Raw genomic sequence first — 25,920 nt, 5'->3', positions numbered from 1 at the left:
TTTAATTGAAAGATCTGATTTTTTGAAACTTGGTGTGTTTATTCTGGCTTAGTCACAATCAGGTAAGTTTTCCACATCTACTGATGTCCAAAAGCAAAGGTGCATGCTGACTGAGAGTGTCACAGGAGAAACAATAGGGGCATAGCTAACCATCCTGACCATTTCACAGAGTGTTCTCAAACTGGAATAGCAATACAGTGGTGCCTCACACAACGAACTTAATTTGTTCCAGGAGCAAGTTTGTTATGCGAAAAGTTCGTTATGTGAAACGCGTTTCCCATAACAATACATGTTAAAAAAAATAATTCGTTCTGTAGCATAAAATATGCTAAGATGACATAAAAAAAGATAAATTTTTTGTTATTATTTTTATTTAGATACATCATGATATAAAAAAAATATTGAGTTTAACTTAAAAGGACGACTACCGTGATACGTGCGTGATTTAATTCGTAATGAAGAACGATTGCCGCGATACGTGCTTAAGTTAAGCGCAGTGACTAACGACTGCCTGCAGTGCCTGCGCAGAAGGATGCAATACATCGGCAGCGATCGTGGAAGCTCGGGCGAAGCAGTCGTGGAAGCTCGGGCGACTTCGTTGTGTGAAACGAAGTTCGTTGTATGAATCATGAAACGAAGTTCGTTGTGTGCAGCGTTCGCTGTGCGAGGCGTTCTTTATGCGAGGCACCACTGTATAGAAAAGATAAGGCCCCATCTTGGAACCTCAAGAGAGGACAGCTTGTCTGCCTCCACTGCACAGTGGCTCGAATGGAGTTAATGCCTCCATGGTTCCCTATAGGCCAATGAACCATCTGTAAATTTCCTATCCAACCATCTGTGAGGCTTGAGAGGTCAAATAACCTGTTTACACAGAGTGGGAGGCTACTTGTTTCTCTGACTAAGATCTACCAAAAAAGTACACCAAGACACATAAGGTTGCACAAAAATGTGACTATACTTAACACTACTGAACTGTACACTTAAAAGTGGTTGAGATGGTAAACATAATATTCTTTGCTTTTTTATTACCATAATTTTAAAAAGACACATAAGACCCAAGTTTTATTTTTCGTGCAGCAGCTCTAAGAATTACTTTTCTTTTGTCCAAAATGAAGGTGTACTGCCAATATTTAAATCTCAACATGACTTAACACACTCCAAATGAAATACAAGTTGCTCATACAGAGTGAAAAAAAACCTAGAGAAAGACTCAGGCCTCTGTACAAATCTTTGCTGAGCAAGAAAAATTGACAATGAGGACAGATTAATGGCAGAGGAACATTAAAAATAGAAAAGAACTATTGATTTGAAGGTGTTACTTCAAAAGATAAGTACCAATTAAGATTGGGGAGCAATAGTCTCCATACTTTCAAAGATGATGTGAACTGATCTATTGTCCTTTAGGGTTTACTCATGCTTTTGAGATGCAATTTACTGTTTATATAGACACTGCTTTGGGATTTAGCAAATCGTTAAAGGGCATGGAAGGTTCAGTTCAAAAATATAACTTTTGTAGAGTAGCAAATATTATACAAGAATGCTCTGTTAAAATTCTATTTAGTAACTGAGGTTTGCTCTTTTTATTTTTATTTTTCATTTTTTATTAAGGTATTATATGTGTACATATCTTACTATTGAGGTTTGCTCTTATTTAACAAAATTTTTCATTTTCTTAGAATTTTGATCAAGCACATGAGAACAAATCCACGTTAATAATATATTTGGTATTAATCTTTTATAAGGAGATCATCATAGAGATTATAGAGCTGTGCTGTCCTATTTGGTAGCCACTATAAATATGAGGCTTTTAAGCAATTTAAATGAGGTTAGTGTGAGTTGAGATGTGCTGTAAGTGTAATGTACACACCAGATTTCAAAGACATAGTATGAAAAAATAATGTAACATTTTCTTAATACTTTTTTATATTGATTACATGTTGAAATGATATTTTAGATAACATTGGATTAAATAAAATATATAATTGAAATTAAGTTCTCACTTTTTAAAAATCCTCACGAGAGGATATGTTTTAGAGAGAGGCTGGAGAGACACAGAGAGAGATCAACATTGATGTCAGAGAGAAACATAGATTGGTTGCCTCTCATACATGCCTTGACTGAGGATCGGATCTGCAACCTAGGTATGTGCCCTGATTGGGAATCAAACCTGTAACCTTTTTGGTGTCCAGGACGATGCCACCTGGCCAGAGATAAGTTCTCATTTATTTAATGTGGCTACTAGACAACTTCAACTTACATTGTGTGTTTAACATCATACTTCTTATGGACAATGCTGTAAAGACCATATCAATGTTCTACCTCATTCTTTTACTCTTTTAAGTGTTTCCATGTGTTGTATGTAAGCATAGACATGTGTAAATACTATATCCTAATTATCAAAGTAATGTTTTCTTTTTTGAGGAAACTCCATAGTGACTGCAGCAGTCTATATTCTCACCAGCGGTGTACTAGGGTTTCCTTTTATCCACATCCACACCAGCACTTGTCCTTTGTTGATTTTTTTTAAAATATATCTTATTGATTTTGTACAGAGAGGAAGGGAGAGAGATAGAGAATTAGAAACATCGATGAGAGTCATCGATCAGCTGCCTCTTGCACACCCCCTACTGGGGATATGCCCGCAACCAAGGTACATGCCCTTGACCGGAATCGAACCCGGGACCCTTCAGTCCCCAAGCCGACGCTTTATCCATTGAGCCAAACCGGTCTCGGCCCTTTGTTGATTTGTTGATGATACCCATTCTAACTGGTGTGAGGTAATACCTCATTGTCATTTATTTTGCATCTCTCTGATGATCAGTGACTGATAGATGGCTTCTATAGATATAAATTAATCCCTCAAGACTCAATAGGAAAAAGCCTTTATTGGAGGAATTTCAGGCATGGAAATAGATAAATGGGGTAGATATCTGAAGAGGAGGATAGCTTCTCTGCCTCTCCTTCCATTCCTCTTCTTTCTTTACTGTTGCCTTATGCTAAGAAGTTAGCATATGTAGACCCTTTCTCAAATATAATCACTGTCGTAATTTTGGATCTAAGACTATTTCAGAATAAATGCAATATTTTAATAGAAGTGAAGCTTTTAGAGAGCACATATATCAGACATGCTTACATAGGCATCCTTCATTCTTTCATTTATGTGCCCAGTGCTAACACTATTATGGAACTTTAAAGATGGCTACAGCCCTGGCTGGGGAGCTCAGTTATGGGTCAACCCTCGGTCAGGGCACATAAAATAATCAACCAATGAATGCATAAATCAATGGAACAACAAATCTCTCTCTCTATCATAAAAAATATGGCCACAAATTCTTTGACACTCCTTCCATAAATGTGTAGGGCTTAATTCTCCCCTTCCACCATCTTGAATCTGGCCTGTGGCAGAAGTGATGCCATGTGGATTCCAAGGCCTTGTCAGAAAAAGCATTGCAGCTTCTGCCTAGTTCTCTTTGTACACCTGCTCTCTAGCTGCCTCCCTGTTGGGATCTAGTCAACATGCTGTGAGAAACCCAGGCCAAATGTTAGGTTAGGCCAGACTGGATGGACCCAGCAGCATGCCTGTTTGCTATGTAACAAGAAAAGTAGTGTTTTCCAACTCAAAATGAAAATCTACTATGTCAAGTCAAACTCTGGGAGAAGCTTGAAGGCCAGCAGAGCAATCAAGATTTGTCCCCTAGATTCCATACTGGAACAGTGGAAAAGTCCAAGTACATAAACAAGCACTAGACTTCATGCACTGGACCATAATATGAGAGCAAGAGGACAATGTAGTTGGGATGGAAGACTAGACATAATGCTTGAGACTCCAGCACTTTGGTACCAGAAGTGGGGTCTGCCACCCGTAGCACAAACAGTTCTGGACCAAGACATGTTGATCCTGAAGGCAGACTTAGAATTTGTACTTCAGATGATATACTTTCAATATTAATGCCACAGTTACTCAGTGGAGAATCAGAGCTGGCACCAAGACAATTTTTTTTCCATTCCAACTGTCTGCTGGGCTGGAGTGGAACCAATTTATATTTTGATGGTTATAGAAGTAGTCATATGTGGATATCTGAGTTAAATGGTACCATATTTCTGATTTCCATTGGGAATATTATTTTCCTCATAGATTGGTCTAAGAGCACTTGTCTAATTGGTTTAACTTTTAACTTGATTGTGAGATTTAAGGATCATAGAATAGGGTGTCTACTGACTGCTTTGGTGTGAATGACCAAAGGCTGTTATGTATATGTGCATATGTAGAAAAGTGAATTTGTGTATGTGTATGCGCGTGCGCATATGCACTCCTCCTCCTCCTGAACAAGATAGATTCTTCCAGGTTTGGAAATACAGCAGAAGAACTGAGAACTAGTCCTTTGAGGACCATCTAAGTTTTACCACTTGAAAGTTTAGAACTCAATAATTTTTATATGGCCTTTTCCCTTTTTCTTGAAACCTGGATTTAGAAGTCTGCAAACATGGTAAAGCCATGTCTCTGTTCCTTAATGGCTGTGTGGCCCTGGGCAGATTACTTAACCTCATTAAATGGTAGTTTCCTAATCTGTAAAATTGGGATAATAACATTTAGCTCATAAGATACAACAGCATATTGAAGGCATTTAATGTGATTCCTGGGTCATAGCAAGAACTGAGTAAGTGAAAGCTATTACTGTTAGAATTAAAGGTATTAAGCAAGGGCTTTGAACGGCCAGATGCCACCAGAATTGGGGTTTATGCTCATTTTGCAACATTATGGGCAAATATATAAATAGAGAGCTAAAATATAAAACAGGCAGTCTCTAGACTTAACTAACTCAACCATCTAAATGCTCCATTATTTACTACTTAACAAGGTACTCATGAGCTAGGTAATTCTCTTCTAGACAAATAGATGGACTTTCCTCATCTTAAAATAGGCAGAATGACTTTGTGGACCCAAACTGATCTGGCTTAAAAAACCCAAGCATTTCTTATTTCTATATAAATTAATAATTCAAAACAAAATTTCTAAGTAACAAATTTCCATTCCGTTGAAAACAAGAGTCCACTAATGGATGCTTCTAATTTTAGCAACCATTCCAGAAGTATTATTGGTGGTTTTTTTCCTCCCTTATAATGCACACTGATGGCCAGGCATTGGCAGCCTTGGATGTTGTCCGACACAACTAGGCAACAGTCCAGGACCACCTTCTTCCTGGGCTATAGATTCTACCATTGTTATAGTGGACTTTTAATCCATTAATTAGCAATGAAAAAGGGGTAACAGTGCTATCATCTGACATCAATAGTTTCAAACAGCCTAATGAGACATCCTAGGATACCTTCCAAAACTGATGAGCTCAGTCATTGATGGGAGTAACTGAAGAAAATGTTCCACATAGCTGAGATAGCCCAACGGTTCTTTCCTGAACTACTCATGAATCCTGAAACTCAAGTGCATCTGGAGTGTTTTCTTTTGTCTTGTTTGTTAGTTTGGAATGGAAAGCGCTTCTAACTCTCTCACAGCAGAAAGTTTGTTTCCCTCCTATCACAGCCTGACATCATCAGGTTCCACTTGGGCTTGTCCATTGAAGTATGTGCTTTGGTTAATTATCAGATAAATTACTAGACCTACATTTTAACACTTAAAGGGGAAAAAAGGTAACCACTGTATATTGTTTTATAAATGTTTTGCCCTTTTCCTAATTTTCTTTCCTCTCCACCAAATACTACTCCAACATGGCTATTCAGAGGAGTCTTATGAACATTTCTGTCCTGCTATCACCTTCCTGTGGGGCAAAACCATTTAAAATGTGTTTTGTCTGTGCCTGAATGTTAGCTGGTATGTTCCAGCTGGTTTGGAAGGCAAGCAAAGCACATGCATTCTGAAGGCACGAAGGCAAGAGGGAGCTGAGGAGAGCCCACAATGGTTTAAATGCAAAACAATGAGATTTAGAACGTGAAATTTTGGGATCAGGACCAGCAGCAAGTACAACTCCAGTTCTTGCTGCCAGATCTTCTAGCAGGCAGCACCATGTGGACCCATAGCCAGCAGAACTCAGGAGCAAAATATAGAAGAATGGTGTGTTAAAATATGGCTCCTTTCCTTTCATTGAAACTATTGAAAATAGCCAAAACTGGTGTGGCTCAGTGGATAGAGTGTTGGCCTGCGGACTGAAAGGTCCGGGGTTCAATTCCGGTCAAGCGCATGTACCTTGGTTGCGGGCACATCTCCGGTGGGGGGTGTGCAAGAGGCAGCTGATCAATGATTCTCTCTCATCGATGTTTCTAACTCTCTATCCCTCTCTCTTCTTCTCTGTAAAAAAATCAATAATATATATATATATATATATATATATATATATATATATATATACATATATATATATATATTTTTTAAAGAAACTATTGAAAATATACTGTAGTCTAGGGCCATCTACATAATTTGATGGGCCTAGTGCAAATTAAAAATGCAGTGCCCCTTGTTTTAAAAAAGCATAAAAACAGTGTCATTAAGGGTATTAATTATAGGATATTTCATTCCCTCTGTGGTCTTTCCTTTTTAGTTCATACTAATGTCATGCTGAACCCTCATAAACTCCTGGAAGTACATTTCTGTGATGAAGTACATGTGGTCCACTGGTTGTCAGGCTCCTCCTCCCACCAGCTACTGGACCTACATTCAGTCCCAGTCCAGTCCTGTCCTAGCTGGGAAGTCAATTCTCCCTTCCCACAGCCCACTGTCCCAACCCATGGCAGATGGCCAACCCTCAAGCAATTGCAATTTCCACAACTGGATCAGGGGTTGGATAGAGACTCATACCTACCTAGTTGCCTGCTGAACTCACCATGGTATTGCCAGTCCAAGGTGGGGAAGGTTTCTGCCATGCCCCACCTGAGACTCCATATGGGGCACATGTCCAAGCCTTACTCACCCCAATATTCCTGGCACCTCCCTCCCCCATCCCTTACCTCACCATACCCACTTCACTCCACCTCATCCCCCAAATGCTATCTCCACTACCCAAGTAGAGGGTAGCAGTAGTCACAGGGCAGAGGAGAGGCCAGGCAGGACTGGGAATCCAGTGGCTAGAGGAGAGGGGGTGGTCAAGAACTCATCCAGGCAGGTGGGGAGGTGGTAAGAAGTAGATTTAAAGTGGGCCAGGCTCTAAACCCCTAGCCCTCATATATTCTATTGTCTCATACGACTTAACTTACAAAATACAAATTCAAAGTTGAAACTATTTAATATGACAACAATAGAGTGTTAAGCCACAGTTAGGGGGCTTCTGAGCACAGGACTCTGTGCAACAGCACTAATCAGACACCCATGCAACTACCCATGCAATATCCTTTAAAAATGTTCCCAAAGGTAGGCCTCCAGAGGTGGCACTAACCATATTCTCCTAAAGCCCCTGGCTCCTCAGAACTGAAATCCAAAGTTGAAAATATGGGGTCTCAGTATAACTCCATTTTCTTTATACTTATTTATGTTTCATCTACTTCTGAATTTCTACATAGTGTTTTTGCTGCCTGCCTAATGAGGAAAAACTCCTAGCAGGTATGGACTGTATCTTTCACAGCAGAATTTCACACCCTAAATTCATACTTTGGGTCCCAAACAAGTCCTCAGCAAGCGTGAAGGGAAGAAATTGTCCACTGACAAGCTCTTAAATGTTTTGAGAACTCTTCATGTAGAATTTTCTAGACCCTAATTAACCATATTCATATACCTTTGATTTTGAGTGCATTGATTTATAGAAAGATTTGATAACCCAAAGCCCCTAGCACATCTGCTGATTTTTGAGTCCAGTATTCTGAAGCAAGGGTGGCACTAGGACCATGCTGGGTGCTGCTTTTACGTCTGTCTGCTCTGTGTCTATAACACCCCCCCCACCCCCCACACACACCCTACTCAGTCTAAGCTTGGAGTCCCCTAGCAGGTTCTCAAATATCACCATTCTCTTTGTCATCATCAAAGGAATTTTAAAAGCATGGATCGAATTCTGTGAAAAGTAAATTATTGAATAAAATAAACCCAATATTGTTTATCGACTGGCTCTTTTCTCTGCACTTGACAGTCAATTGTCCTAACTTTCAAAGACAATGAACCATAGAGAAAAAGAACCTATATTATTTGTGAAATACAACATCACATTGCATAGAGTGCATTTGGAATACAGTTGATACATAATACATTAATTTCCTGCTTTGTAAAACTCATTCGAGCTTAGTAATATTACACATATTTTCTTGAGAATTTGTCTAATTAAAACCAATGTGGTAATAAAATTCTGATACTATTTTGCAAAATTGCCATAAAAGTTGTTTCCTGAAAACACCCCCCTGATATTGGGTGTCCCTCACTTTTATATCTGCTCATCATTTAGAACCAGAAGGTAATATTTGGGCAATGACCTGAAGAAAGTGAGGGAGTAAGCCATGCATACATCTGAAAGAAGAATGTTCCATAGAGAAACAGCTTGTACCAAAGCTGGGAGTGTACTTTGTAAATGGAGAAATAGGAAGGAGGCCTAAGATAGCAACTCCACTGCTCTGTCTAGGAGACCAGAAATCCTAATAGTTTTCAATATTGTATTATTCTGAGTGCTTTGAAAAATGGAGCTTGAAGCAAGGCTTAAATGCTAATGCTTTCATGGGAGGTATAATTTAGGGCAGTTAAAGTGAGAACAGGATAGGAGATTCAAATATAAGATGATGATAAAGCTGCGTTGGTGGTATAGTGGTGAGCATAGCTGCCTTCCAAATATAAGATGATGACTTATAGCATTGCCACTGCTTCCCAAGAAACTTTTTAACAAACTGAGACACAGTTGACACACTTAGGTGCACCCCACAGCTAAATTAAAGAACTGTGCCTTATACAGTCCAGGTGAGTGATAATGGATAGGGATCTTATCTGTTGACTCTGCCATCACTCATCTCCCATTGGTCAAAGTTTTCTTGGCAGGCATTACATTTCCTGTACTTCTGTGTATAAAATATCTATGCATTTTATTATTATGTAAAAGTAGAGCATTTTCTACAAATAAAGAAAAACAATAGTCTGCTCCTTCAGTCTAGGTCCCAAAGTGAAGATGATGTGCAGCAGAACTAGTAAGGAATAAACCTTTGCTGATGTAAGCCACTGAGATTTTGAAGTCAATTTTTGTTGCAGCATAATCTAGCTTATCCTGACTGATTCAGGGATTCACTACCCCATTACCACATTAAAGATTATCAGTGTTTCAATATAAAATCTGCTTGACGTTATTTAATATAGTATTTCTCAAACTATTTTGACTACTAAATATTCTTTTCACAGAGTACTTTAATATTATGGAAGTAGCCTGACAAAACAATATGTATAATCTTTTTTCAAGGAGATTGGGAAGCACACCCTTTTCTAGAACAATTAAAATATTCCCAGACCTTAGCTGGTTGGGGTATGACTGATATTATATTAACATTATGCCAAAATTATGGACTCCTAGCCCATCACTACCTGCTCCCCCCTGAATCCCTCTGATGTCCCTGGGACTTGTAGGGCAAGTGAATTACAGGTATTCAAAGAAAGTACCTGCCCACATTCTTCTGAGTGGTACTTGTTGTCAAATATCTAGTTCCTGATCTGTTTCTCTTCTGTGAGCTGCCATTTTCCATTAGTGGCCACTCCAAGGCCTTAGGGTGCCAATGCTAAGTGGTGGTCTGTGGCAGATTCTCTTATATGCTGAATCCCCTTCTGGGATTCAGCATATAAGAGAATCTCTGATGAACGAAGCCCCTTCAGCCTGACACCCTGGCACCTCTCTAGGATTTTAGAACACTCATCAGATCAGGCACAGGGCAGACTCTAGGCAAGGATTTGTCTCCTCCTGCCCCTCTCTCCAGAGGTATTTCCTCCTCTTTTTGCTCACAAATGCAAAGCACCTCAAATCAACTTAAGCAAAACCAGGACAGTGGGGATCCTTAGTCCACGACTCAATGGGACACCTTGCTTCATGAGTGCCTTTCATGCCCCCTCTGTAGCTCCTCAGTAAATCCAGTCTGCAGTAATAATGGAAGTTGGAAGCTACACCTCTGATGTCATAAGGACATTGAAAGAATTTGAAAGTTGGTGATTATTCTCATATCCTAACCAAGGGCACCAAACCACTGGGCTGAGGTAGTGAACAACGTCCCCAGGCAGTAGACCAGAAGGGAGCTGAATCATTTTTAAAATATATATATATTTTATTGATTTTTTACAGAGAGGAGGAGAGAGGGATAGAGAGCTAGAAACGTCGATGAGAGGGAAACATTGACCAGCTGCCTCTTGCACAACCCCTACCGGGGATGTGCCCGCAACCAAGGTACACGCCCTTGACCGGAATCGAACCTGGGACCTTCCAGTCAGCAGACCGATGCTCTACCACTGAGCCAAACCGGTTTTGGAGGGAGCTGAATTATTTTTTAAATATTTGAATATTCAGACCCATCTGTAGGGAAATCTTCCCACCACTGAAACCGGATTAGAATTCTCAGGTTTAGTCCCACTAAGTCCTTATGGGGAAAAAAGACTTCAGATGGGTAGTTGGTGAGTTTCAAAAAAAAAGAGAGAGGAAGATGGATGGGAGACATGATGGGAAGAATAAAGGGGAATGAATCTGATTCTGAAAATAGCAACTGAAAATCAGGCCTAGAAACAAATTCACTGAGTGATTGGATGAATTCAGTAATTAAACCAAATTAGTTCCTTTTACTATAATTTCCCCTTGAGAATAATCAACAGAACTCTAAGAAAAGTATTTGTCAAAGTTTTCTCATATTTAATTATCCATAATTCTGTGCCATGCACAGAGGAAGAGCAGGAAAACAGAGGTTGTGGCTTCATGGCTTCTATTAATATTTAAGGTAAGATTCATAGGCTGGGACAATGAAAGGACAATGAAGGGAACCATTGTCTTGACTGATACAGAGATAAATTTTATGGCTGTTTTAAATACAAACTTTAATCTATATTTAAAAATTCTTCCCATGGAATTAAGAACTTAGTTAAAGGATCTGAAGTGATGAAAGTTTTTTATAGGCTTGCTTTCTAAGCAAACAAAAAGAGTGTTTTCCCTGGCAAAGCATTGCCTTTGTGATGGTTGATGAAGTCTTTCTCTTTCAAAGGCATAAATAGCATAAACAGAGCTTTGTGGATTAGCCTGTACTTCTCAACTGTGTAGGGGGTGACTTATTAGTTGATTCCCTGGGTGGGAAGGGAGTGTGCAGGAGTAATAAGAATTCTTAGAAGAGCCATCACCATCCCCTTCCTTTGAAGAGATATTGCCCTTCAGTAGAATATCATGTGGAGTTGCTTCTTACTGTAGACCTCAATTTCCTCATTCTTGAAAATTTCTACAAAAGAAACCTATCTCCTGCTTTGACTGCTCTGCATACCTGTATAATTGAATGTTCCAGAAGACATAAAAGCGAGCAAGCCAGGGACGCTTTATTCTGATGCCTCCTATCAACTGCACCTTACAGTTGACATTAGTCACGTTGCCTTTGAACCCCTATCCAGATGTGAGCAGGAGCACACTGAACTCATTTTATGTGCCTCATTGACTCGATCATTTTCTCTTATTATTATTAGCTCATCAGGTTGGCATTTATGATAAGAAGTGGGAAAGCAGGGCAGAACTAGGGATATCAGAAACTTATTCTTAAAAAAATGTTTTCTTTGATTGCCTGGAATGATTTTTCCTTAAATATGTATTTATTTAAAATATTAACCTAAATCTCCTAATTCTAATAATATTTGAACACAGATATTACCCTTTCAAAGTTTGTATTGATATATAGTATATATTCAGAAAAGTGCATGTAACCTAAATGTGCAGCTCACTGAATTTTCAAAACTTAAACACATGCTTGTGGTCAGTACCCATATCAAGAAAGAGGACTTCCCTACACCCCAAGAGTCTCCTTCCACAAATACTTCTTCCAGTCATAACTCCTACCCCATAAGGATAACCAATTGCTTGACCCCTAATAGTGGGGAACCTTTTTGGCTATTTTTGAACTTTCTATAAATAACATTAGACAGTTTTTCCTGACTTCTTTCAGTCAACATTATATTTATGAGTTCCATCCTTACTACTCCATGTAGTTATAGACTGGTTATTCTCATTGCTGCATAGTGCTAAAAATACAACAGAATTTCTGTGATGGACATTTGGGTAGTTTCCAGTTAAATGCTGTGAGTGATGCTTCTATAAACATTCAAATTCATGTCTTTTCATCAACGTAAGTACATATTTTTAGGGTATTTAACCAGGAATTACTAAGTCAGGGTAAGCATTCATTTAGCTTTAGTAGATACTACAAAAAATTTTGTTTGTAGTTGTATGTATTTGTATTACCACTACCAGTGAGGAGAGTACCAGCTGCTCTACATCCTCTCCTAAAATGTACCTACACACTAAGGGATGTTGTATATTTTGGTTGCTAAAAATCCAGATTCTGAAACTAAACTTTCTGGGATCAAATTCCAGCTTTATCATGTAGTAAGTATGTGACCTTGGGCACCTTAACTTTTCTGTGTCTCAGGATTTTTTAAATATGTAAAATGGGGTTAATAAATTACCTACCTCGTTAGGTTAAGGATTAAGTGAATTAATGCACATAGAATACTAAGAACAGTACCTCGTACATAGAAAGCACTCCATAAATGTTAGATATTGTTTTCATTCAAATGTATCAAAATTAATTGCCACCAGTATAGTAAGGGACTTATGTCTTATTATTAACAACAACAACAACAAAACAGAAAAATTTCCACATAACCTGGGGAGGCACTCAGATAAGTGCCACAAGGGGTCTCTGTATGCAGGAGCAAGTCAGCATACATGATCTTAATCTTGTGCTATACCAATCGAAACTGATTCTTGGGAACTTGAATGTTCAAATTAAACCAGACTGTCTGTCAATGCTTTGAAATAATTATAGGAGACTGTGACTCTTGTATAGAATCAATATGATAGCCTTTGCTTTTAAAAGTTATTAATGAATTAATTTTATTTGTCTAGTAAGCCAGTTATATAACTCCCATTAAATTAGTGACTCCAGTTTCAGTGAATTCCTTACAAACTCTACAGACTTTTACATTCTAGCCCTCACTAAACACTGTTTTAGGAATTGACACAGATATGATTTCAGTTAATAAATATGGATTCAGTAAATATCCAATGGAGAAAAGAGAAATAATAAAAAATAATAGGAGGGCACTGAGCAGTAAGTTCAAAGGCACACAAAGCTGAACCTCACTCCAATCTCCAGACTGGAATTTGTTTTTAATTTTTAATGTTTTTATTGATTTTGTACAGAGAGGAAGGGAGAGAGACAAAGAATTAGAAACACCAATGAGAGTCATCGATCAGCTGCCTCTTGCACACCCCCTATTGGGGATATGCCCGCAACCAAGGTACATGCCCTTGACCGGAATCGAACCCGGGACCCTTCAGTCCCCAAGCCGACGTTCTATCCATTGAGCCAAACCGGTTTCGGCTGGAATTTGTTTTTAACATTAAATGTTATAAAATACATATTCTGTGTCCCATCTTCCAGTTTAATGAGAGGCAACTCTGGCTGCTGTTAGAATCACAGTGGGAACTTTAAAAAATATGGATGCCTAATTTTGCACCTAGAAATTCTGATGGAGTCTGTTTGGCAGCAGGGCCCAGATGCTTCTTTTTCTTAAGTTTCCCAAGTGATTCTAATGTACAGACAGACTTGGAAATTATTGTTTTTCTGAGTATCAATAGTGACAATATTGGTGGTGCCTTTTGAGTGTTTTCTCCTCCAGTAGGGTCAGAGGAGTGATTCTGAATAGTTTCTATGGAGTCTGTCTGCTTTGATCAAAAAGCTCCAAATACTGGCTCAATCAGTTTTCATCTAGCATATTTCCTCTCATACCTATAATCTAGGAATATTCCAAATTTATTTATTTATTTTTAAAGAAGTCATAAATAACATTTATTACCTTGGTATATCACACTGGTCTGTTGCTGTTTCTTCACATTAACTAGTTTTCTGTCTTCCCTCCTCTTCCCACAGTCTTTCTACACAGTGCATCCTTGAAGCATTAGCTCACAGCCACTATATGCTTATTCCACATTTCTAACACCATTCATTCTCAGGGTCAAAGTTCTGGTCAACAAACCCTTCCATGCAAGAAGTTCAGTGCTTGTGAAAGAATATGTGATAAACCAGGCCTCTCAGGATGGCTATTTCCAGTAAGATGACAATGGAAAGTAGCAGCTTGTTGGTTGTCACTTTTTTGGACATTGACCGGAGAATCTTTCGACTTTTGCTCAAGTTTTCATTTGTGCTTACCAGTCTATTCTTGGTATGTTACAACTGCTCACATTGCTTTCCCAGCTCTTCTATAATTCCCAAGCCAATCTGGTCAGTCTCTGTGGTAATCTGATGAGAACTCTCAATATTCTGGGTGGCCCTGTTCAGACTGTCAGTGCCTTGCAAAAGCAATACCCTAAGACTGAAGCTGATTCATACACTAATTCTCTACAGTGTATGTGCCAAATTTCATGTCTTCTTGGACCCCAGGTGTGGCTGTCAAAGGCATGCTTTTCACTTTCTGGTGGAGTTTGGCAAGGTCCTTCCTGTACTTTCAAAGCTTAGACATCATAGGGTTATGAAAAGATAGGAGGACATAACATAGTTCCTCTTCCATCTCTGTCAGCATTTCATATGCTTCCTGTTGCTTTTCATCAAAATCTCTGATCAATTTCTTCTTCTCTTCTGTCCCCAAGTCCCCAGGAGCTTCTCCAGTATCCCCCATTCCCCTCTGCATAGGACTTCATGGAGGCCATGGAAAATTTCATGCAGTTTCTTAAAATGCTCTGAGGAGGCCATGGAGGTGGCCATGGTGCAGGCTGCAGCACCGAGATTCAGGCCCAGGCCCTCTCCTACCCCAGCAGTCATCTGCCCAGTCCTGCAGGCATCACAGCTACCACCACCACCACCACCACCACCACCTCCACCACCATCACTACCAGGCCACCCAGGAAGAGGTGCTTCATTCCAGTCTATTTTAAGCCTTCCTGTGGTTTCTAAAGCACAATACTTTCCTAACTACAGATTTACTATTTCAAATCACATGGGCTGTTATTTAATATAGAGCAGAACTAAATAGATTAGTAATTGGACATTTTTCCCAATTAGCAATTGGACATTTTTTATCGATGAAAAAAAGATAATACGAAAGTGCATTGAACTGTAAAGCCCTTCACAGAAGAGTGGTGTTACATTTATGTTGTTGTTATCACCTGTAGTGTTAACTGCAGTAAGATGGAAAAAAGCCATTAAATAATCACTCTATTTGGACATGTGAATTTGAACTTCTGGCTCAACCACTTATTAGCTGTGGGTTCTTGCCCTCTCTGAGAAGATTTTTCATGAAACATGGGAGTATTTAGAACTCAGTGGGAAATTTTGTAGATTAAATGAGCTAATGTAAATGGTATTTGGCAAGGATTGAATCCTGAGTAAATGGAGGTTACCTTCCTGTATTAGTTAATGCTATGATGCTATTGCATAACAAACACCCTCCTTCAAAACCCTAGTGGCTTACTAAGACAACATTTACAGTATTGTTTTCACTCGTGTGTCTCTGGGTCAGTTATAGCAGCTCTGCTTAAGGCTATGAATCAGATCGAGGCCTGTTCCACATGTATCTCATTCTGGAACCATCAGCTTTTCAAGGCACACTCTTCTCATGGTAGATGCAGATATAAGAAGAACCTAGCAGAAATTTTCAATGCCATTTACCATCTCAGCTCAGAACTCATTCATGATCACTTCTGCCCACTTTCTCCTGGCCAGAGCAAGTCATATGGCTAAGCTCAAAGTCAATGGAACAGAGAAGCATAATCTGCCTAGTGAAGTCATGACACAGTGAAGGGAATAGAGAGAAGAATTGTAAACAAATAATACGTTCTACCACACTTCCCTTACCTTCTGCAGGATGCTAACAGAGAAAAAAAGAGGGGTAAGAAGGGAGAAAGTAAACAGTTGGCTCTCACAGAACTCTACCTTATAACTAATTTGTGAGAGTTTATCTTGCCTCCTTGTAGAGATAGTCCAGCCCTCATGCAGCGGGAGAAAAGCCATTCTCTGGTGCAGCAACTTCCTGACTCCTCCCTACTCCAGGTGGTTATGATAAAGGATAAGCTACTCAGAGACAGTCTAGAATTCACCAGAAGCCTTCTCCATTCTTGCTTGCATCAACACAGAATAAAACGAAGCAATAGTTGATGAAATTCAGCAAAAACAGACAACACTATATACCAGTTGTCAAAATAACCCCATCTTTGTCCAAATTCAACTCCTTCTTTTTACCATTTCAACATCTTTAAAACATATATATTTTATTGATTTTTTTACAGAGAGGAAGAGAGAGGAATAGAGAGTTAGAAACATCGATGAGAGGGAATCATCGATCAGCTGCCTCTTGCACACCCCCTACTGGGGATGTGCCCGCAACCAAGGTACATGCCCTTGACCTGAATCAAACCCGGGACCTTCCAGTCCGCAGGCTGACGCTCTATCCACTGAGCCAAACCAGTTTCGGCTCAACATCTTTTTAATGTGTAGGCACCATCAATGAGTATTTGCTGTAAATGACATAATCACTTTTCTGATATATAATGGTGATAAGCTAAGAGTCCTTTATTTGAATTCTAACATTTCATTTGGATTTCAAAACTGGGTGACTAGGCAGCCCCACCTCTATTATCTAACCAGCATGTTCTGGCCAAACATGTATTGTGGCCATGGAGAGTTACCAGATATGCCCTTGAATATTCATTAATTGGCGGGAAGATTTTAGTGACTAAACCAAAGGTTTTGAACCAAAAACAACTGTAATAATTGAGGATAATTCAGAATGTATTTTAAAATGTCAAACTGCAATAAAGTCACCCCCTGAAGATCTTTGTTGAAGGATCTTTAGTAACAGCCATGCCACCAGAAAGCAGCATGTAGCAGGTTGCACTGTTACCATGTCAAAAGGAGCTACAGAACCATCTTCTCCAGGAATGGTCCTTGGACCACCAACATCAAAATCACCTACAACTGTTTGGTAAAAGTGCAGATTCCCAGGTGAACCTCTAGACTTAATGAATTGGCATCTTTAGGTACAGGACCAGAGAATCTACATTTTATGCATATCAAAGCTTTTGTAAAACATCAAATATAGACAAAGGTCCTGCACATCTTGGATTCTGAGTATTAGTTATGTTTTCTATAATGCCAGGTTAATCAGTCTCACTGATAAAAGCAGTGAAAAGATTTCCCCCATTATTATTATTATTGAACTAAAAAACAACAACAACAACAACAACAACAAAAAACAACCTAAATTTGTTTAAAATTTTTCAACCAGGGTATTATTGTAATAAGATTTTTGTGCCTTAAAAAATATCCACAACTTGAATCTTAGAAACCACATTATTTCATTAAGATCTTTATTTTGATAATGAAATGATTTCTTCCCATTTTCTCAAATACCAATGGCCTAGAAAACTTATAAAAACACTGTTGGGTACAAGAAAAGCAAGTTAAGAAACATTTATTCTGAAGGACAGGAGAAAGTTTTATCTCTTTGTTAAATTGAGCAATTTTTGGTAATGGATAGATGATAAACTGCCTATATACACATTGGGGATTGAACCTGCAACCCAGTCATATGCACTGACTGAATGCCCTGTCTGGGAATTGAACCATGACCTCCTGGTTCATAGGTCAACACTCAACCACTGAGGCATGCCTGTCTGGCAGACTGCCTTTTAAAATTGTGTTTTAGGTATAAGAACTCTGTACAGTGAAGGAAGTGTGACTACCTAAGTCAGAACTATCTTTCATGTCCTACTTAGTAAGTGCATCTTAATATTTTTATCTCTGTGTGTGGGATAATAAAAAGCATTAAACGTCTCAATAAATAAACTGAAGGATGATTTTGAGAACTGAGAGAAATATAGAAAACAATAGCAAAGAAAAAGTCAATAAATTCCTACCTTTTCCACCTTCTTTCACTTTCTGTTTATTACCTTTAACGTTCCAGGCTTTCATCTTAATGTTTCTAACATCAAAATATGTGCAAAATGAATTTGAACCATTTGGGAGATTTTTTAAACTGTCTTACTTAATCACTGAACACACAAAGATTCAAAAAAATGTGGGAACATGTGTTTCCCAGATTAAGAATGTCCCAAGGATATTGAAAAAACCTTGTTATCTCACCTTTAATCCAATGAACAAATAGAAGTCATCCTAAAAGACTCGTAATCATTGCTCAGACAGGAAACAATCTAGAAAAATAAATTCAAAAAGAACATTTTCAACACCGTTATATTTAAGGACTAACAGAACTACAGTAGGAAAGACAATGGTAAGGCTTATGCGTTTAAGGTTTTTATATGCTTGGGCTCAGTTTTCTTCACTATGATTTATGACAAATAAAGTTTTTTTTTTTGAGTGGCAAGAAAAAAATAGTTATTTCCAAGTGATTTCAAGAGAAAAAATATTTCCCTGTGAAAATAGCTAGATGTCCCTTGGCCAACAGGGCTTAAATGTCAAGGGTTCATATATGTTTATCCAGCATTTATTTCTCTTTTGAACTTTTCTAAACTATTTGCCTCAACAACATACCTTCCACCATTTTTCAGAGAAGTTAAGTGTTTAAGAGGCCCTGGGGTTTAAGCTAACATTTCTTGGTTCATAAACAGATCTTATATCAAAGGTCGAATGTGCTATAGCTGAATAAAAATGGCCCCATCTGTTTGGCTGCCTGGAGATTTTACCCATGGCATCCAGCAAATTGAAATAAGGGTCTGATTGTAACTGGATTCTATTTTCTTTTGGTAGCTTTTAATACCCTAAAATAAAATGATTATTGATGGAATGGCATTGGAACAGTCAGACAGGCCACAACTCTCTGCTTTTACTGTAAAAGATACTAAGAATAATTTCTCCATACATAAACTTTGGATTTCTCCACTAAAGTCTTGATGACTATTTCTAAAACGAATCTTGCACCTTACAACTGGCTTATCTAGATATTTTGCTTAATTGAGGAGTGACATATTTTACCCTAATTTATTCATTTTAGTAAAGGCTATGGCCTGAGAAACTCAAGACCATTTTGTACAATTGTGACTAGAATAAATGGGGCAAAATTTCTAGCATGCATAATATGCTCTTAATCAGCATTAGTTGAATGAATAAAAATAAGAAAAGAAAAATAGTGGCTTTAGACTGGACTAGGGCAGCACATTTGCATACACACACATAGTTTTTTAGGAGTGAACCAGAATTACCTAAGATGTAAAGCTGAGTTCTAAATAGGGATGCTCCAGGTGATATTTAATTATTAAGATAACATTTAAAAAACCACCCTGAATCTGTACTGGAGCACCTCTCCCCATCTTTGTAGTGAATTGCAGATACTTGACCAATCCCATATATAGATTGCCAAACCTTTGAGGACAGAAATCTTATCTTACATCATCTTTGACATTCTCATAACAACTAATTCAGAGCAGTGGATCTAATACACACTTGAATACTGGTTGACATGTACCATATAGGGTTTTAGAAAACCAGAAACTAAAAATAAAATCCAGGATCGTAGTATATTAATATAGTTTATAGCAATTACTATTGTGCATTTTGTGTGTGTATGTGTGTGTGTTTTTATGAGGCATTCGACTCTTCAAAGCATTTTCATCACTTATGTTCTTCCTCAAGCCCTCATGGGTTGGGAAGAAACAACTGGTATCCTCTGATGTTCTGTGCACACATGGCTGCCTTGTCACACTACCAAACCATTGAATTGAGTTTATGCAAGCAATTGATCAGCTGTTTTTAGAATCAGAAAGGCAGAATATGGTAGTAGGTTAGGTTGCAATAATCTGTGTTGGCCATTTTGCAACTAATTGTATTGATTTGGATTAAAACAACCAGTAACTTTTATTGAGCACCTTTTTTTGTGTGTGCCAGATGGTATTCCTGCAAACTCTTTGTAGAGAGGTGTTTTTATTATCCCCATTTTTTAGATGAGGAAAATTATGTGACTTAAGGAATGAAATGATGGTTTGAACCCAGCTAATGTGGTTCCTGAGGCTCCTCTATTTAGCAATGTAGCATAAAGGTAGATGCTACTTTTTTATTTCATAGAAGTAAAGGAAATGGTCAATCCTCGAATGACAACTCAAAGAAAGTCACCTACAGATCTCCCTTATTAGAATAATAATAAAAAAATCCTGGATTTTCTAGACCTGCCAAGACATTGGAGTAACTTAGACAGAAATTATAAAATTGTATTATTTGCTTTACAAGATCCTGGCAAGTAAATCCAACCAAAAAAAAAAAGAAAGGAAAAAAAAAAAGAATAAGCAGGAATCATTTGCTTTTCCCTGTCTTCAGAACCTGTGCCCTTCAAGTTCAAGAAAAACCCAGCAAATATAAGAAACACCTAACAAGTTCAAGAAACACCTAAAAGGTAACATGTTCTGCAAAATTAAGTAGTGTGCAAAACTGAGTGTGGCCAGTCCTCTGGAATTGTCTGAAACTCTTCAGTGACAAGCAAAGAAAATTTTTCTCTAGCCTGCTAATGCCCCATCTCTAGTGTCTTTTAGCCAATTTGTGTCTTAGAGCTAAATGGAATATCCTTAAAGAAATTGGGCTCCTCTATTGTGATACTTCCAATTATTAGTAACAGTCAAGTGGGATCCTTTCTGAAGTCTGTAGGACAATTGTATGCGAGTGTGTGTGTGTGTGTGTGTGTGTGTGTGTGTGTGAGAGAGAGAGAGAGAGAGAGAGAGAGAGAGAGAGAGAGAGAGAGAGAGAGAGAGAAAGAGAGAGAGAGATGAAATGTCATTGAAAGTCCTTGAGAATGTATTGGCATTAGCAAGGCTTTTAAAATCCAATCACTAATTCAGTATGATTAATTCTCTTAAAGTACTTGTAGTGTTTCCTGAGCAGCAGTGGAGGTCACTTCAAACAAAGTAAACCACAGTTAATGTGCTGACGTTTTAAAAAGACAAGTGCTAAAAATGTCCATACAATTTCCATTACTTACTACAGTCATTAGAAACAAGAAATATGTTTATCGAACTAAAGCGGCTCAAACAATATTTTCTTTATTCAAACCCATGTAGCTGGAGAAAAATTCAAGAGTTTGCCTTGTGACAGAGAGCGATCACCCAGTTCCTATTACAGGAAAGCAAGCCTTGCCTCTAATCACTATTGATTGAGTTGTTGGCCCTTGAGACTCTAAATAGGTTTTGAATTAAGCAACATCAGCATAATCTGGATATTCACTAGAAATGCAGAATCTCAGGTCCCATCCCAGATCTAACTGAATCAGAAGGTGCATTTTAACAAGATGTTTTGTAATTTATATATGCATTTTAGTGTTTGAGAAGCACTAGTCTAGGCCAACATGAATTGTTATTTAAACATCAGACAGAAAAGAGCTAGTTGAGAAAAGGAGAAAATGCTACCTGATAAAAGCACCTTACTCAAAGATCTATTGGTGTTGATAAGCTTGCTCTTATCCACTAATCCAGCCTTGAAATAAAAACTTAATAGGCCCCATGGCCACGGGGCCAACATATGAGCACAAAAGCTGGGTATAGGTTTGTTAAGTGATACCCAAAATGCCGACTAGAGGCAGACTTCAAAGGGCAAACCTTAGTCTAATTATCACAGAAATGATTTAAAAGCATTTTTATGGTTAAGGTTACCAGCCACACAGGGCTTGCCAAGGTGGTACAAAACTGAAAGGCCTAAAATGTTTTTTGTCTTAGAGGTACAGAGTGTAGGGGAATCCAACCAGAGCAAACAGTGAGTTTCTGCTGGCCTAGGGAAGATGTGATGTCTAAAGATTGATGTGAAACATCTGGGCCAGGGTTGGCAGCCACTGTGCAAAATTGTGTGGGGGAAAAGGCTGTGTGAAAATGTTCACACCCACAGCATATTTGGCAAAATTTCCTTTCTTTTTTGTATGTTTGATACAAATTTCATTTCTCTTCTGGAATAATTTGACTCAAATGTCCTGTAAGAGGAAAATTATGTGTTTTTTTTTCCCCCCACTTTACCATGTGTGCTCCCCATGAACATTTAATTGCTTATTCTGAGGCTTTATCTGGAATTGACTCAAAAAGCTTTATCCCACAGAATGAAGTTGCACAGGCACTGGCGGAGGCTGAGAAATCATGAGCTAAAATTAGACAAAGGGCCCATATCTCTAACCCATCAAAGGACCATATAGGTTTACCAGTTAGAAAATATTCACATGAGACCTTGTTTGCCTCTGGCTAACTCAGCCAAAATCTTTGTTTAGTAAATTCATTAAAAAGCAAAGCATTTATATATATATTTTTTACTTTAATTTTTTTCATGAGAGAGAAAGTGTGTGCATTTTAAAACCAAGAAAAAAATTTTTTCCCTTCCCTAAAGCAAACCCACATTTTGTTCTTTGGAAAATACTGACCACTCACTCAAAAATGCCTGATTATAATGACACTTTGTCTTCACAGGCCATCTTAGAACAATGGTTTAAATAAAATGAATTATTAATCAATAGTATTTTTATGCTTAAACTGGTATCTAGTTTTTTAAAAATATGTTTTTTATTGATTTTAGAAAGACAGAGGAATGGAGAGGGAGAGATAGAAACATCCATGTAGAGAGAAACATTAACATGGATTGGCTGCCTCCTGCTGGGGATTGAGCCCACAAACCAGGCATACACCCTGATCAGGAATCGAACAGGTGATCTCTTAGTACATGGGCAGATGCTCAACCACTGAGCCACACCAGCTGGGCTGATATCTAGTTTTGCTGGGTTGGTGGAGATGGGCTTGAGAAACACAAACAGACCTAAGTTTCATTCTATTAAGGAACAATATTGTGCCCCAAAGACACAAACAAAAACTGCCTCAAAGCAATTCATCGGAATCTCCCTGGAACCTTTGCAGTGCAAAGGTAGTTTTTATTACTGTCCATTTACCTGCTGGAATGCCCTTTGCATTTGAAGAGCAAAGAGATGACAATGTTTCTGTGTTTTCAAAACTATGAAAGAAAGGTTCATAAGTAATTTGTAACCTCTTTTACAGCATTTGGAGGCTGCTAGTTGCACAGTCAGTTAACAATTCACAAGATGTGGTAGGTAGCCTCCAAGATAATCTCCAGAGATCCCCTGGTATTGTGTAATATTTTTCCCTGGAGTGAGTGGGAGCTGGATATAGTAGTGACTTGAGTTTTTTTCTTTCCTTATTGATTAAGGTATTACATATGTGTCCTTAACCTCCCATTGCCCCCCCCCTCATGCCCTTACCCCCCTGATGTCTGTGTCCATTGGTTATGCTTATATGCATGCATATAAGTTGTTTTGTTGATCTCTCCCCCTTAAGAATAGAATAAGGTACAGTGATGGTGACTTTAGACTTGATCCTAAAAGACAATGTTCTCTTTTTTTCTCTCTCTCCTTCTCCCTCTCTCTCTCTTTCTCACAGACACACACATATCCTCCTCCTCCTCATCAACTCTGAGGCAAGCCAGCTGCCACATGTGGGCAGCTCAATGGAGAGGCCTACACAAGAAACTAACGGCCCTGGTTAATAGCCTTGTGAGTATTCTTAGAAAGGGTTCCTATAGCCCTGTAACTATCAGACATCTGTAGTCAGGCTGACAACTTGATTGTAACATTGTGAGACACCTTGAGCCAGAAACACCCAGCCAAGCAGTTCATTGATTCTTCATTCATAGAAACTGTGAGATAATAAATGTTCATTGTTTAAAGATTTTAAGTTTTGGAGTAATTTGCTACACAGCAATGGATAACTAACACACAGGGGTATTATGCTTCTCCTAGTATATGCCCCCATTTATTTAGTAGATATTTATTGAGAAACTACCACATGCCAGGCACTGTCTATGATGTTAATCATCTATAAACATAAGAAACAGCTTTCCGGCCGTGGCGACCTCCCCACGACAATATGCCTCTCACTAAGGATCTCCTCCATCCCTCTCTGGAAGAGGAGAAGAAGAAACACAAGAAGAAGCGCCTGGTGCAGAGCCCCAATTCCTACTTCATGAATGTCAAATGCCCAGGATGCTATAAAATCACCACCGTCTTTAGCCACACACAAACGGTAGTTTTGTGTGTTGGTTGCTCCACTGTTCTCTGTCAGCCAACAGAAGGAAAAGCAAGGCTTACAGAAAGATGCTCCTTCAGAAGGAAGCAGCACTAAAAGCACCTCAAATAAGATGAGTGGGAAACCATCCCAATAAACACATTTTGGATACAAAAAAAAAAAAAAAAAGAGAGAGAGAGAGAAAGAAACATATTAAGGCACTCCTAGTTTCAGGGCACTATGTACATAATATACAGAGAAGAATTCTAACCTTGGAAATTAGTGTTTGTGGCAAACATCTTTGGAAATATAATCTACCACCTATAGTTACTACTACAAATTTTCTATTTATATATATCTCTCTCAATACATATTTGTAGATTGAATACTTCTCTATGAATTGTGCCCACTTGTGTACTTTAAAGATAGAAATGATCCCTAGCTGGTTTGGCTCATTGAATAGAGCATTGGCTTACAGACTGAAGGGTCCCTGGGTTTGATTCTGGTCAAGGGCACATGTCGAGTTTGCAGGCTTGAATCCCAATAGGAGGTGTGCAGGAGACAGCCAATCAATAATTCCCTCTCACCATCGATGTCTCTATCTCTATCTCCCTCTCCCTTCCTCTCTGAAATCAATAAAATATATTTTAAAAAATAAAATAAAAATAGAGATGACAATATAAGCTTCCCTCCTGCTATGGACTGAATATTTATGTGTCACCCCCTCCTCCAATTTATATATTAAAACCTAATTCCCAATGTGATGGTATGAAGATGTGTGGCCTTTGGGAGGTGATTAGGTCATGAAGGTGAATCTCTCTTGAGGGCAAAGAAAAGAGAGTTCCATTGCCTCTTCCACCATGGGAGGACATAGCGAGAAGCTAGCCTTCTATGAACTAGACACCAAATCTGCCAATGTCTTGATCTTAGACTTACAACTTCCAGAATTGTGAGGAATAAATTTCTGGTGTTTATAAGCTACTCAGTCTGTTATAGCACCCCAAACATATAAGACTCTCCATTACCCAGTATATCCACTCAATCGCTAGATCTTTCCAGTTCTCCTTTCTAAATATCATTCATGTTCTTTCCTCAATTGCCATCTCCCTTTCACTCCTTTAGTTCAGAAAATTTCATCATATTTTCTTAGCATTTCCTTACTTTCTTGGTCTTGCTGCCTTCTTCTCACACTCTATTCTCCATACTGCCAACAAAATGATTTTTCTAATATGCAAATCCTACCCTGTTTTCATGCTACTTAGAATTGTTTGATGGTTCTTAAGTTTTTATATGGATTTGTGATGGATCTCTGCCTAGATGTCTGCCTTCAGCACCCCCCCCCCTCCATTTTCTCCTGATGCCCTTTATTCCCCAGGAATATTGAATAATGTATAATTTATTGAATGTGCTAATCAGATCTCGGTGCTTTCATACATTCTATTCCTATTGCCTGGAACATTGGTTTGTCCACTGATGGTGGGGAACACTTATTCTTTACTACTGAGTTTCCTTTCCATGTGAAGGGACACACCTGCTTTGGGGAGAAATGACTTACCTAGTTGGTGAGTTTGGGAAAAATAAGGTAAACTGACCCAAGTCAAATTGGCCATTCTTTAGTGGTCAGGCTCTTTTATTTTGTTTGGTTACTTCTACCCAAGAAAAGTAGAAGCGTGAAATAAACATCTGTACCCACACAAGTAAGCTATTAGTTGGTCTGTTATAATAAAAACAAGGCTTAGACCAA

General features: G+C 38.5%; 1 protein-coding gene and 1 pseudogene across 1 annotated transcript; one reads left to right on the top strand and one right to left on the bottom strand.

Annotated features, from left to right (window-relative positions):
* Positions 1-13,961: 13,961 nt before the first annotated feature.
* LOC118719916 lies at positions 13,962-14,898 on the bottom strand (annotated as a pseudogene).
* Positions 14,899-24,010: 9,112 nt separating this feature from the next.
* LOC118719917 (40S ribosomal protein S27-like) lies at positions 24,011-24,365 on the top strand. Its single transcript, XM_036439780.2, has one exon. The coding sequence runs from the start codon at positions 24,039-24,041 to the stop codon at positions 24,291-24,293; it is 255 nt and encodes an 84-aa protein (XP_036295673.1). The 5' UTR covers positions 24,011-24,038; the 3' UTR covers positions 24,294-24,365.
* Positions 24,366-25,920: the final 1,555 nt, after the last annotated feature.

This window comes from Pipistrellus kuhlii, unplaced genomic scaffold (assembly GCF_014108245.1).
Source record: "Pipistrellus kuhlii isolate mPipKuh1 unplaced genomic scaffold, mPipKuh1.p scaffold_m20_p_16, whole genome shotgun sequence".
NCBI classification, from domain to species: domain Eukaryota; kingdom Metazoa; phylum Chordata; class Mammalia; order Chiroptera; family Vespertilionidae; genus Pipistrellus; species Pipistrellus kuhlii.
Note: the sequence above shows the minus strand (reverse complement) of the source record. Positions and strands in the feature narration are given on the sequence as shown.

What these genes read in the sequence shown, in the direction of transcription:
- LOC118719917 (XM_036439780.2), top strand. Translation starts at nt 24,039, where the DNA reads ATGCCTCTCACTAAGGATCTCCTCCATCCCTCTCTGGAAGAGGAGAAG.